Source organism: Ambystoma mexicanum, chromosome 9 (assembly GCF_040938575.1).
Source record: "Ambystoma mexicanum isolate Mex_15411 chromosome 9, UKY_AmexF1_1, whole genome shotgun sequence".
NCBI lineage: Eukaryota > Metazoa > Chordata > Amphibia > Caudata > Ambystomatidae > Ambystoma > Ambystoma mexicanum.
Window position 1 is genome coordinate 1,552,804,086 of NC_090931.1, and position 14,931 is coordinate 1,552,819,016.

At 44.3% G+C, this 14,931-nt stretch overlaps 1 protein-coding gene across 1 annotated transcript in view; it reads right to left on the reverse strand.

The window, feature by feature from the left end:
* The window catches only part of LOC138489510 (zinc finger protein OZF-like), a 111,993-nt gene that overhangs the window by 49,146 nt on the left and 47,916 nt on the right, over positions 1–14,931 (reverse strand). Inside the window, exon 2 of the mRNA XM_069617252.1 lies at positions 6,659–7,237. Coding sequence (XP_069473353.1) covers positions 6,659–7,103 — 445 coding nt within the window. The 5' untranslated portion in view covers positions 7,104–7,237. The remainder of the gene's footprint in view (positions 1–6,658; positions 7,238–14,931) is intronic.

The following is a 14,931-nucleotide window of genomic DNA, read 5'->3' on the forward strand; positions in this document are numbered from 1 at the left end:
CAAAGAGGGTCCCTCAGGGGTGCCTTCAAGGTGACAGAAATGAAAAGACAAGATTGACAGAGAGACTCCAAGCAGACTTTGAAAAAATTTAAGAAAAACTGTCAGAGAGCTTTTCCAAACCAAAGTATGGACACAACAAACGTCTTAGTGCTGTTATTTGTACTGATCAGTTCCATACTGCAGAAGAGGGTGTTTCTTTACCAAACAATAAAAACAGTGTTACAGTTCAAAAACCAACTGATGGCCGTCCGAGTGGGGCGGGGTCTGTATGCGACTTCTCACCCATGCAAGGAACTGATGCAGGTTCGCAATTAGAGCTTCATGAAAAACCAGGAAACGAATGGCTGAATCTTGCCAAAGGGGAAAGAGGCCATCAAACTGTTCAACGCCAACGAACCTGGGTGCGACGGGTGTAGCTGTGCACCAGACACAAAGGTGGAATAGCCCTCCTCCTTGTAGAGCCCCTGAGCAGAGATAAAAGAGTAACGGAAGTTCACGCAGTCCTGCTGCGAAAGAGGCCGACATAAAATCGAATCTGTCCACTGCCGCAGCGATTCAGATTCATAATAATGTGTTGGCCGCCACCTCTTTGGCATTAATTCCTTTCATAAAATTGTATGAAAATTTAAACGAAGCAATACAAAATAACGGAGCAGCCATTTAAATGAAAAAATAGCCAAAATTGAGCCTTTATTTATGGCGCTTCAATCACGACTGGAAATAGATGGTAGTCAATCTGAAGCACGGCTCAGTTCAATACACGAGGTACTCTCGAAAGAAAACAGCGAAAAAAAAATCATGTTAATGGAGGCCATGTTCGGCAATTTGAAACAGTTGACTGTGAATTCTAATCCGTCACCAACTTAAAAATCGAACACTGAGCATTGTGTTACACATGTTGCCACTCAATGTCGCATGGATGCAAACAAGTCGAACATGTCTGATGAAAATGATTCGACTGATCTTATGATCAAAGTGAATGGGCATTCTGGACTACCGCTTCCATGTGACTCCACGAGTATTGATGTGCCAAAACACCATACACCACTCGGCCCAGATGAGGGGATATTAACCAAAATTCCAACGTTAGTTGAAAGAACTTCTGAAGTGCTCCCAGAAGTATTAAATAGGGAGCACAAGATTGTGAATCTTCCTGAAAAGTCATCTGAAATTTCGCTTTGTCCAGTATCCAAAGTGTCGTATGGGATCTTTAGTGGCCCTGCAAAAAATCTGCCAACTAAACAGAACACAATGAAAATTCAAGCAGCAACAACCTGTTTCACAAAAAAAAAGGATAAGAAAAACATTTCCATTCTAACAAAACAGACCAGTAACTCAAGAAAATGTATAAGAAATTTAACTACACCAGTTAAACCTAAGCTTTTCATGAGAGAAAAATCTGATGCAACTAAGAAATCCAACAAAGCGGAAAGTTCCTCCAAATGTGTTGGAGAACCTATAAATTCAACTACAACAAATCCAAGAAAACAAATGAGAATTGACTCGGACGGGAGCTCTGCTCCCTCTGTGGGTTCAACTGTGGACTTATGCAATCTGTCTACATATTCTGAGGATTCTGTTGATTACTGTAGCTTGGTTTCTAAAGATATGCCTCAAATTGATTCTACTTGTATCTCGGAGATACCAAGACAGAGAATAAATGGAGAACAGCAGTCTGTGAATTCCCGAGACCATAATAACCAAAAAGGGTTTGAGCCGGAAGGAGAAAGAGCCCCAGTTGACTCTCAGAAAAAAATGCTCGATAGACATTTAAACATGATTCCTGATGCTAAACATAGATCACTAGCATCATTGAACTCGAAACAAACAGCTCAACAATTAAAAAAACTTCATCTACCTGCTGATACGTTCCAGGTAGACACTAATTCTCTCAAACGGAAAATAAGGATTGAAAATGTGTTCAGCGATGACATGGATGTCAATTGGAATCGAGGAAATGTCATTCGGTTGTTGCATTCTGTGCCGGTGTTAAGGACCATTAGGTCCGATGGCATCTGCATAGTTGAATATATGTCTGAGGACCGTGTCGATTGTGTCCTGGTGCACATAAAATCACAAGCAGTTCGTAAGATCTTGATGGCTGCGAAAGATGATCTATTGGGTTTGGGCTTTGATATCTCTGAAGAGGAGACAACTGCAAACTCAACTCAAGCTGGGGCAAAAGAGAGATCTGTCCCCAAGGCTTCCATCGAACAGCTACGAGATGAGATAAGGAAGCATCTGCATAGTGAAATATTCCCTCATCCATCGATTGGAAACATCAAACATGCGATGAGGAAGCATTAGCTAGAGATAACTGAACATGAAGGGCTTGCTACATTAATTTCCTGGAATACCCGTGGTTTTAGTCACTTGTACAATGACTTCCCAGTGGACCTGACTAACAATTTTGCTATTTGTTTACAGAAAACTTGGATGCGATCACCTCCAGTCAAGGATGGTTATTTGACTTTGATAAATCCGGCTGAGAAAAACTTGTTAGGTCACCCGTTTAATAACGATGCTGAAATCTGGTACAAACTGGGAAGTAATTGAAGAGAACAACCCAAACAGTCACGTCCAATCAACTTTGCCTCAACATTCCATCGGTCCAATACACAAAGTGCGAAACTTGCTCCTTATTAATGTTTATTGGAACCCCCTAAAGATCTTGTCTAAAATGTTCAGATCATCAGTGATGAGGATAATCGACAAAAATCAAAGTAGTCATCAAGATATAGCGATTATCGTGTGTGGGGACATGAACATTTCTTGGTTTGATGGAAACAAGGAGCTAATAGTGGACCAAAGTACAGATTTACACCTTCAGTGTTCTAGAAGATCTAGATGGAATGCTAAAATGGAAGCACAGGACTGCAGTATGATAAATGGTAATGTAATTGGCGACATACCTCCAAACTATACTTGGCACAACATGGGGCATGATAAGACCTTAGACTACATTTGGACATCAGGAAATGTGTTGACCAAAATTATTAAACTGAGTATTGTACCAACAGAAAATAGTGACCATGATGTGCTGGTAATGTCGTGGTCGATAAATCGCAAATTAGCAGCTGGCGAAACGAATCAAACTTTGGAAGTGAATTGCGGGCGCAATAGGCCCAGGCTAAAAGCAAAACAAATAATTAAACTGACCACAGTCTTACAGACTGTAGATAAAGAAACCTGTGGCCCGACAAACTATTCTGCACTTTTGCCATCTTTAAGTCTTGGAAACTCTCAGAACATAATGATAAAGAACACAACCACACTTGGAGCCGGAGTCTAAAGAAGGAAAAGAAGCAATTTAGGAAAGACATTCGCAAATTAAAATCTCGTTTTGGTGCAGCGGCCTTCAGATGGATCAAACAGAGAAAGCAGAAATATTGTAATTGGCTGAGAGCTTTCGCCTATCAGCGAGACCAAGAATGTGGGGAGGAGATGTTGTCTTTAATCAAAACGAAAAAAACAAGAGAGATTTGACAGAATTTCATTAGAGGGTCTGTAAATCAAACTGCTATGTTGGCAAATGGCGTTGCTGAGGGTGACTGGTTAAAGCACTTTTGCAAGGTGTTTTCAAAAACTTCAATGCCATCATTGAAGAAGACGGTCTCAGATGAAACCTGCTGGGACATATTGGTGACTAATGAAGATATTTGCAATGCCATCGCGAAGCTAAACAATTCAAGAGCCGCAAGACCCGATGGCATCACGGATGCGATGTTGAAAGGACACAAACTCGAGTGGTCCATATTTATTGAGAAGTTATTTTCTATAATAGCGGATCTAAGGAAAGTACCACCCTCATGGACTGAGTTAATAATAGTACCGATCTTCAAGAAGGGCAATCGGGCTGATCCGGCCAACTATCACCCGATTGCCCTTCTGGATACGATCGGCAAGGTATTTGCAATGTTCTTGCATAAAAAAATATCAGCATGGGCTATAAAAACTGAAATATCCGATGAAAGGCATACAGGTTTTACCAAGGGCGCAGGACTGAGATCAATTTGGCACTGGTAAACCTGTTGAAACTAGAAACATTAAAGAAGAAGGATAATCTTTTTTGGCGTTTATTGATATGCAACAAGCATTTGATACCATAAACCGTGACATGCTATGGCAGAAATCGGAAAAATGTACCAGTCCGAATACTTTGTTGCATCAAATAAAGGCACTACATTCAAAAACTTCAATCCGCATTAGGCTAAACAAAAAGGGAGATCTATCGGAAGCCATTGCCACAAACAAAGGAGTGAAACAGGGCTGTCCCTTGGCAGCAGCCTTGTTTAAGTTATATATTGCTGATGTTCCTGTTGCTTTAGCCAATGTGAAGTGATTCCCCCCAAAAGTAAATGGAAATCATATAAGCTGTGCAACGTACACTGATGACCTGGTCTTGGTTGATCTAACCCAAATAGGGCGACGGCGACTTCTTCAATAATTACAAACATACATGGTCGATAATGACCTAAGGATAAATGTGAAAAAAACAAAACTCATGACGTTCGGCCCCGCCAAAAGGTAACAGAAACAACAACTTCAAGTGGCAAATATGTAATAAAATGATCAATGAAGTTGTAGAAATCCGATACTTGGGGATAATGGTGAATACATCAATACGAGAATGGAGCTGGGTGAAAGATTTATACCAGCGCACTCGAACACTTGCCGTTCAAGGAGATAGAATACAGATGGAAAATTCACGTTAAACCCAATACGCATGTTCTACTTGCAGAAAGTAGTACCCGCAATAACATTTGGGGTGGAAGCAGGATGGAACATTGATCATAAAATCTGGCCACAATTTGAAGGAATTTTTTGGCAACGTGTTTTGAGACTGCCAAATTATATATCCATGACTATTATACGACACGAGCTAGCACTGGACGGTTTATACGGAGGGGTGATATGGAAATCAATGGCACTGCTGAGAAAGATGTCCATCTCCAATCCTGAACTAGCGTATAAAATACTTGCACCTCCAGATAATCATCTGTATGGAGGCATACTCTTGTCTTGGTCCCAAAAGGTGAAAGCTATTATGTAAGCAGCCAATATTTCGATGGACACGCTGTTGGAACATCCACAAATTGCGAAAAAAAAAGTTTAAACAGTGGTCTTGGACCCAAAATCTCCATAACTATGAAATGCTACCCACAGCTGTAGACCTTGGAACGACAATGAATAAACTGGACAAAATTCCTAACTACTTACAACAATTCCCCTCCAGATACCATTGTGACGGCTTCCCTCGATTACGGATAAATGCATACAAATCGAAACAAATGGTTGTTATGAGACATATTGAAAATGCAATGGACGACGTTTGTAGATATTGTTCATTAAAGACTGAATCAGTAAAACATCTACTAACTGAATGCCCAGCACTCAAAGATCAAAGATAACTACACTTGAGTAAATTTGCACCTAAAACAGACAATATGGACGATTTTTGGACCCGCGTTTTGAGTGGGAGTTCAGTGCATTTAACTTGCTCAGTAATACATTTTTTAGATAAAATTATAGACTGATGGCAGAAAGAAGTAATTGTTAGAAGTGGAGTTTAGTAAGTGGTTTGACGTAACCAAAAGTTTGTGATAAAAGTTTGTAATAAACTATATGTTACAATAATAAAAAAATTAAAAAAATAAAAATTATATATAGTCATGTCTTGGCTCAAGGGACAGTGATAGTTATATTCTGTTGCAATTGGCCACACGCTAGACTCGAACTTCCAGTGAAATGTGTAAGACCTCCTCAGTTGGCCTTTAAAACTCATTATTTTAGGTTTTCTTTTGATTTATTTCCAAGGTATGCCTTTTACAGAAGGGATCCGTGGCTTTAAGTAATTTTTGTAATCTTCTAATAACATGTCATTGCATGGATACAATGCACACCTCGGGGGGTTGTTCTTTCATTTGATAAGCAAGTGACTAGGTCTGCAACATATAATTTAAAATGAGTTGTGCTCTTAGGTATTCTCATTTTCATTTATTTTCGTTGGGACTCTTTCATATTATGGAGGTTTTTACCCAGTCAGTCTCAAGTATCGGTTAAACCGCAGCAGTCACACTAACATGTCCATCCCCAAAGATGGATGAAATGTTTATTTTTGAGTAATTTCAATTAGAGGGGCCATTTAACAGCGCAACTCAGCGAAATGCGCTCCCAGATACCATGTAGCTGCTGGCAGGCTGTCATACATTGTATGCAAGGGGGTTGGACAGTGCATCTGAACCTTCCAAGAGGTGCTGGACAATAGCATTTCTGATAATAGTGCAAAGCTTTTTGGAGAATCTAGCTACTAATGTTATTTAAAGTTATGTTTGATTGTATATTACATGCATGAAATGTTGTTTGTGTATGTACACTGTTTAACACCCGACATACATGGGCTGCTTATAGGTCAGTGCAAACTCAATGCTACTTAAAAAACTTGCTTTTGTTTAAAAATGTAGCAGTGTGTGCAACCCTTTCTGCTCCAAGATACACCACATCGTTCAGCGCCACCCTCTGACAATGGGCAATTAATGCACTTGCTTATATAACAGACCTCATTGCATAATATATTAATACTATACTTCAACGTTTTGTCTCCTCACCGGCAGATAAGTTTTCAACCCTCCTTATACCAGATACCTGACAATCTCACCTTCAGAGTTAAGTTCCTCTCCGACCTTAACCTTCACCCAATCCTCGGGGCTCCAACAATTCCTAGAAGAAGAATCTTCCTCGTCTTCAACTTTCACAAGGACAATGGAGCGTGGAACATCACTGGATGATGGAACATCATCTACTTCCACCTTCACCAAAGTGATGGAGTGTAGGCAATCACTGGAAGGTGGACCATCGTCTTCTCCAACCTTCATCAAAGTGATGGAGGGTGGACAATCACTGGAAGGTGGACCATCGTCTTCTCCAACCTTCACCAAAGTGATGGAGTGTGGGCAATCACTGGAAAGTGGACCATCTTCTTCTTCAACCTTCAGCTGCCAGTCACTGGAAACTGGACCCTCTTCAACCTTCACCTGCTTTAAGGTCTGTAGGCAATCATTGAAAGATGGACCTTTTTCTACTTCAACCTTCGCCCACTCCATGGAAACCTCACACTCCTGGGGAGAAGGTGCCTCTCCTTTGTTACTCTTCTTCTGGTCCACAATGTCCTCGGGATCCTTAGCAGATGGCTTAGATTCTTCTTCAATCTTCTGTGAATCCACACACTACACCAGTCCTTGAAAGAGAAGGATGGAGGAAAGGAGGGAGACACACAGAAAAAGAGTTATCATCCTAGTTTATTGCTCTGTTAACACCAACCACACATCACAAGCAGATCTATTCTTCCAGGGCAGTGACGGCAGAGCCAGCATGAGCAGCCAATTCTAACACCTCCTAACACCCTTTGCTCTGTGCAGTCTGCCGCAGAGGGAGACAGGAGACTGCTCATAGTCACACCTGCACCTTAAGCCCAGCGTAGCCCTTCTTTTGACCTAGCCACATAACTGTGCTTCTTCTTGTTTGGGTTCTCCCCCTTCCCCCTCAGTTAACAGTTTTATGATTGGCAATGTCTTCCTTGTCAGTCCACCTTTGTCTGTATCGTTCTGTTTGTGGTCCACTGTGGAGCTGTAGTTTTCCAAGGGCTTCCTTGGAGCACTTCCCATCATAAATTTAGCTCAATATGTCTTCCTGTTTTAATTGTATTGTTTTCTTATTATGGACAGTCCTTAATGTACTGTGAAAATAATACAAATTCAAAATCATATTTAAATGCAATTAATATATAGCCACAGGTAAAGTGCCAAATAAAGAAAATACAAATAACAGAAAATAGCAAAACATTTTTTAACAGTTATGATGTGCAAAAGGTCTGTGTTTGTCAAGGGGAACTACCCTTCATGCCCTCACCTACTCCACAATCTGAACCTCGGCTGACCCCTGCTTTCTACTTTACCTGTCATTGTACTTTTTGACGATGCAAAAACATGATGTCAACCCCAATATTCCCCACCCTGTCCACATTCCGCCTACCCACATTCCTGTGATATCTTGAACTGTGCAGGTATTGCCATGCCCCAACCTTCCCCAGACCTGTCCACGTCCCACCTACCCACATTCCTGTGATATCTTGAACTGTGCAGGTATTGCCATGCCCCAACCTTCCCCACCCTGTCCACGTCCCACCTACCCACATTCCTGTGATATCTTGATTGAACTGTGCAGGTATTGCCATGCACCAACTTTCCCCACCCTGTCCACGTCCCACCTACCCACATTCCTGTGATATCTTGAACTGTGCAGGTATTGCCATGCCCCAACTTTCCCCATCCTGGCCACGTCCCACCTACCCACATTCCTGTGATATCTTGAACTGTGCAGGTATTGCCATGCCCCAACCTTCCCCACCCTGTCCACATTCCACCTACCCACATTCCTGTGATATCTTGAACTGTGCAGGTATTGTCATGCCCCAACTTCACCACCCTATCCACATCCCACCTACCCACATTCCTGTGATGTCGTGAACTGTGCAGGTATTGCCGTGCCCCTACCTTCCGCACCCTGTCCACGTCCCACCTACCCATATTCCTGTGATATCTTGAACTGTGCAGGTATTGCCATGCCCCAACCTTCCCCACCCTGTACACGTCCCAGCTATCCACATTCCTGTGATATCCTGAACTGTGCAGGTATTGCCATGCCCCAACCCTCCCCACCCTGTCCACGTCCCACCTACCCACAATCTTGCAATATTTTGCACTGTGCAGGTATTGCCATGCCCCAACCTTCCCCAGCCTGTCCACATCCCACCTACCCACATTCATGCGATATCTTGAACTGTGAAGGTATTGCCATGCACCAACCTTTCCCACCCTGTCCACGTCCCACCTACCCACAATCCTGTGATATCTTGAACTGTGCAGGTATTGCCATGCCCCAACCTTCCCCACCCTGTCCACATCCCACCTACCCACAATCCTGCGATATCTTGAACTGTGCAGGTATTGCCATGACCCAACCTTCCCCACCCTGTCCACATCCCACCTACCCACAATCCTGCGATATCTTGAACTGTGCAGGTATTGCCATGACCCAACCTTCCCCACCCTGTCCACGTCCCACCTACCCACATTCCTGCGATATCCTGAACTGTGCAGGTATTGCCATGCCCACACATTCCCCACCCTGTCCACGTCCCACCTACTCTTATTCCTGCGATATCTTGAACTGTGCAGGTATTGCCATGCCCCAACCTTCCCCACCCTGTCCACATCCCACCTACCCACAATCCTGCGATATCTTGAACTGTGCAGGTATTGCCATGACCCAACCTTCCCCACCCTTTCCACGTCCCACCTACCCACATTCCTGCGATATCCTGAACTGTGCAGGTATTGCCATGACCCAACCTTCCCCACCCTGTCCACGTCCCACCTACCCACATTCCTGCGATATCCTGAACTGTGCAGGTATTGCCATGCCCACACATTCCCCACCCTGTCCACGTCCCACCTACTCTTATTCCTGCGATATCTTGAACTGTGCAGGTATTGCCATGCCCCAACCTTCCCCACCCTGTCCACATCCCACCTACCCACATTCCTGTGATATCTTGAACTGTGTAGGTATTGCCATGCCCCAACTTTCCCCATCCTGTCCACGTCCCACCTACCCACATTCCTGTGATATCTTGAACTGTGCAGGTATTGCCATGCCCCAACCTTCCCCACCCTGTCCACATTCCACCTATCCACATTCCTGTGATATCTTGAACTGTGCAGGTATTGTCATGCCCCAACTTCACCACACTATCCACGTCCCACCTACCCACATTCCTGTGATGTCGTAAAATGTGCAGGTATTGCCGTGCCCCTACCTTCCGCACCCTGTCCACGTCCCACCTACCCATATTCCTGTGATATCTTGAACTGTGCAGGTATTGCCATGCCCCAACCTTCCCCACCCTGTACACGTCCCACCTATCCACATTCCTGTGATATCCTGAACTGTGCAGGTATTGCCATGCCCCAACCCTCCCCACCCTGTCCACGTCCCACCTACCCACAATCTTGCAATATTTTGCACTGTGCAGGTATTGCCATGCCCCAACCTTCCCCAGCCTGTCCACATCCCACCTACCCACATTCATGCGATATCTTGAACTGTGAAGGTATTGCCATGCACCAACCTTTCCCACCCTGTCCACGTCCCACCTACCCACAATCCTGTGATATCTTGAACTGTACAGGTATTGCCATGCCCCAACCTTCCTCACCCTGTCCACATCCCACCTACCCACAATCCTGCGATATCTTGAACTGTGCAGGTATTGCCATGACCCAACCTTCCCCACCCTGTCCACATCCCACCTACCCACATTCCTGCGATATCCTGAACTGTGCAGGTATTGCCATGCCCACACATTCCCCACCCTGTCCACGTCCCACCTACTCTTATTCCTGCGATATCTTGAACTGTGCAGGTATTGCCATGCCCCAACCTTCCCCACCCTGTCCACATCCCACCTACCCACAATCCTGTGATATCTTGAACTGTGCAGGTATTGCCATGACCCAACCTTCCCCACCCTGTCCACGTCCCACCTACCCACATTCCTGCGATATCCTGAACTGTGCAGGTATTGCCATGCCCACACATTCCCCACCCTGTCCACGTCCCACCTACCCACAATCCTGTGATATCTTGAACTGTGCAGGCATTGCCATGCCCCAACCTTCCCCACCCTGTCCACGTCCCACCTACCCACATTCCTGCAATATCTTGAACTGTGCAAGTATTGCCATGACTCAACCTTCCCCACCCTGTCCACGTCCCACCTACCCACATTCCTGCAATATCTTGAACTGTGCAAGTATTGCCATGCCTCAACCTTCCCCACCCTGTCCACGTCCCACCTACCCACAATCCTGCAATATCTTGAACTGTGCAGGTATTGCCATGCCCCAACCTTCCCCACCCTGTCCACGTCCCACCTACCCACAATCCTGCAATATCTTGAACTGTGCAGGTATTGCCATGCCCCAACCATGTAAACTCCAATAAAGCCTAACTTGTTTGTTGTACAATGCTATCTGTTTTTTTTTTTTACTTTTTGGGGTTTTTGTCAATAGATAAATAGCAATAGTTCACATCTCACTCTTACACATTTTCCCCAATGTTTTTCAATATGATTAAATTGTTATTATGTTCACTTTAAAATTGCTTTAATTGTCATTTCAACCAAATGTATCTTGTCAAGAAAATACCCAGCCAACATTCATTAAAATGCAGACTGCTCATAGGTGAAGATTTGATCCCGAGATGATTTTTTATAATTTACAGCACTTTCAAATTGCCCTGGAACACTTACCCTGCAGAGGTCTGATGTGATTGCTATTGACACTACCCATCAATATCCATCCCATGAACACAAAGGGCCTCATTACACGGAAGGCGGTAATGGTTAACTGCCACCGTTAATGGTAACGGTGGCCGTTAACCATTACCGCCTCACTACGAGGTCCCTTAGCGGGTTGATGTTTTAACGCCGCTTTTTGCAGGCGTTAAAAACCAACCCGCTAAGGGACCTCGGAGCTAATTACGGCACCGCAAAATTGCGGTGCCGTAATTAGCGCCTTCCCCATTCCCATAGAGCCCTATGGGGCAGAAATGGGAATGGGGAAGGGCAATGGCGGAAGGTGGATTTACCGCCCCACCAACCTTGGAATGGGGCGGTAAATCCCCTTTCCGCCAAGGCGGTGCCGGTAATTTACCGGCCTGGTCCAGGGTGCTAATAGCACCCTGGACCACCGCCTTCCGTGTAATGAGGCCCAAAGTCTCATACCAATTCCTGATGGGGCCCGTAGTAAACATATTTATTTAAATACTCCAAAGTAATTAAACGCACCAGTGTGACGTGCACCCACATAAAGTGCAATCATTTCAAAGTCTTAAAAATCTCACTAGACCTGAAAGGAGAGTTAAGTAGTGAGCCTACTCTAGAGTAATGCACTTGCCCCTTGGTGACGATGGGCAAACATTTACCGGTGCTTTCTACCAAATGGTGCATGTCACCATAAATCCACTTCACATTTGGTGCAATGCTGCGACCCACAGGCCAGCCATGCACAGTGAAAATTTTATTTGACATTTACTGCAAACAAAGTCCAATAAAAGTTTTAAACATTCCCATACTCACCAGCAAGGTCGAGTACCTTTCTAATGGTACTCGCTGTTCATAAAATCTCCTTGCCAGCGCGAGTGGGCTAGTAAATTTTACAAGCCCTGAAAGTGCACAGTAGCAAGGGGCAACTTTCATACGAAATGAAAATGCAGTAGGATTGAAAACTCTGTTCTTCAGGACCAGAGCTGCCTGGTGACGCTCATAATTAAATCTGTGGAAGGGACAGGAAGATCCTCAATATTCACAAATGCAACACTAGACGAGCACAAGTATAAAAAATCTGGATCGCAACATGATGGCCATCTTGGGCTCAGCAAAGGTATAGCCCAAGCACTCAGTCTATCTGGTAATAGCAACGTTCGATGCACAGACATCGGCCAACCATATGCAGGACCGCAAAGCCCTATAGATATTCCACTGTTACTAAAACCAAAACCAGGAACAAATACATTCATACATTCAATAGAGATACATGACAAAACACTGGAATATACATGATCATCACTCTGTCTTCACAATTACCTAATACACAATTAAGTATACCTTCCGGGAACTATCATGGTTACAGAATGCCAAACCAGATGAATGTCTTGTGTGCTGGAACAGAAAAAAAAAATCACCCAAAACGCCTCATTGGTATGAAGACCATTTGGGACCAGACTACCTAATGTATTTGTCTACTTCACACAAACTCAACCTAGATCCCCTCCCCTACAATGAGGAAGTGAATTCTCAAATCCATAAAAATCATTCTAATGTAGGATCGAAATTGGGAATGTCACTAAAATGCACTGCCATTGTGTAAGAGATATAACCTTTATGCATTGTCCTGCTAGGTTTCAACATACCAGGTTTAAGACCAGTATTATGGATCCAATGACAGTTAAATAATGCGATCAATGGACGGCTGCCTACATTGTTTTTACTGAACCTCAGTTTAGGTTGTCATGTGAAACTGCCAGCAGGACCATGGCCACACTTATCAAACACCTTAGTTTTATCAGGCAGTGAAACATACTGATCGCAGGGGGCGCGTAGAAAACGCACTCCATGGACAACACAGCCCACGTCGGAAGCCTACTGTTCAATACTGAATGGTAGCCATCTAGTAAATTCCTTCATTTTGGGTAGGTTTTAAGGCTTGCATATAACACTGCTTACTTCTCAAGTCTGTTTATTTTACTTGGTACTACAGTCTGGTGGAGCCACTTCTTTGATACACTGCATCTTCATCTTTCTGTGTTAGACATCATTCAGCTCATGCCCTCTCATAAAGGAGACCACTCTTCCAGAAATGAGCAAGTGCTAATTCTGGATACCCTCTTTCCCAAACAATGAACTGCAATGCGGGCATTCACCTCATTCTTATTATCTCAAGTGCCCTTTTTGTCTGGATAGCCCCTTATCCGGCAAGTATTCCTCTCGGTACCTCTGGTGGCGAGCACTTGTATCACCCACCTGCTGAAGACATAATGAGGAGAGGGATCAGCTAGCGTGCTGCCGTGCTTCAGTGTACCTAATGTGGAAAGTACTAGTTTCACCTTTTCAACAACTCCTGACCAGTGCACCACTCAGCTTCTCTGTGCCTTTCACATCAAAGGGCTCACTTAGCCTGTCCAGCGCCTCATGAATTAAAAGCCCGCCTTGGCCCCTCCTCAATTCTTTCTCCAACTGCCTAGATACTCTTGCCACACTGTCAATTGACCCAAAGCATTGCATATGTCCATATTTGCAGTTCAAGATTTGATTTATTCAAAAAAGAACAATTTGGTAATATTTCAAGGCACACAAAATCCCAGCATTCTAAGCAAGAACAGGATTGGGTGGCCTTTTAACATGTGACCATGGGTAACCTGAGTGTTCTGCTTAAAATATAAGGAATAGACTGAAAATGCACCTGCATGACAAGTAAGTCGAGTTACCAGGTGCTGTATCGTCTGGTCAATTTCATCCAGTCGTGGTCTTTAAACATAGAACATGTTTATATACAATTACCTTGTTTAATCTTCATTTAGCAGGCTTCTGGGAAACGAGTATCAGTTGGGGAGGATATCCTCCGAAATGTGCAGGACTTAAAAGCCAACTGTATTGCGTATGCAGACGATCTAATATTATTACTTTTTAACCAGCTGGAATGCAGCGATCCTTGAATGGAGTGGCAGCATACGCAAGCAATAATACATTGGCAGGGTAATTCATGGAATTTCGCACAAAAGTGTCGCACGCGGCTGGCGCACAGCGTGCCCGTGCGAATGTCTGCGCCAGCCGCGTGCGCTAAAATCGATTTCCGCGCACAGCCTATTCATGGATTTTCGCATCCAAAACCAGCCATGGGGCAGCGTGGCGCAGCGACCCTGCAGCAGCGCCAGTTACGCCCCCAAGAACGCCCTCGAGCAAGGAAAAGCCTTCAAAATCCCCAAATAAATAACAAAAGGGCTGCGCTAACCCTGGACCAGTTCACAGGGCTGGCAAACAGCAAACGCCAAGCGGGGAACGTGTATTTCACTGGTTCACAGGAAGTTCCACACGCGATTGTCCTGTGTACGTGTGCATCAGGGGTGCGTGGGAAGTAACACACGCAAAAGCAGCAGGGTACATGTATTTCAGGGGTGCGCGGGAAGTATCACACGCGATTCCATCAGGGTACGTGTATTCCAGGGGTGCGCGGGAAGTATCACACGCAAAAACAGCAGGGTACGTGTATTCCAGGGGTGCATGGGAAGTATCACACGCAAAAGCAGCAGGGT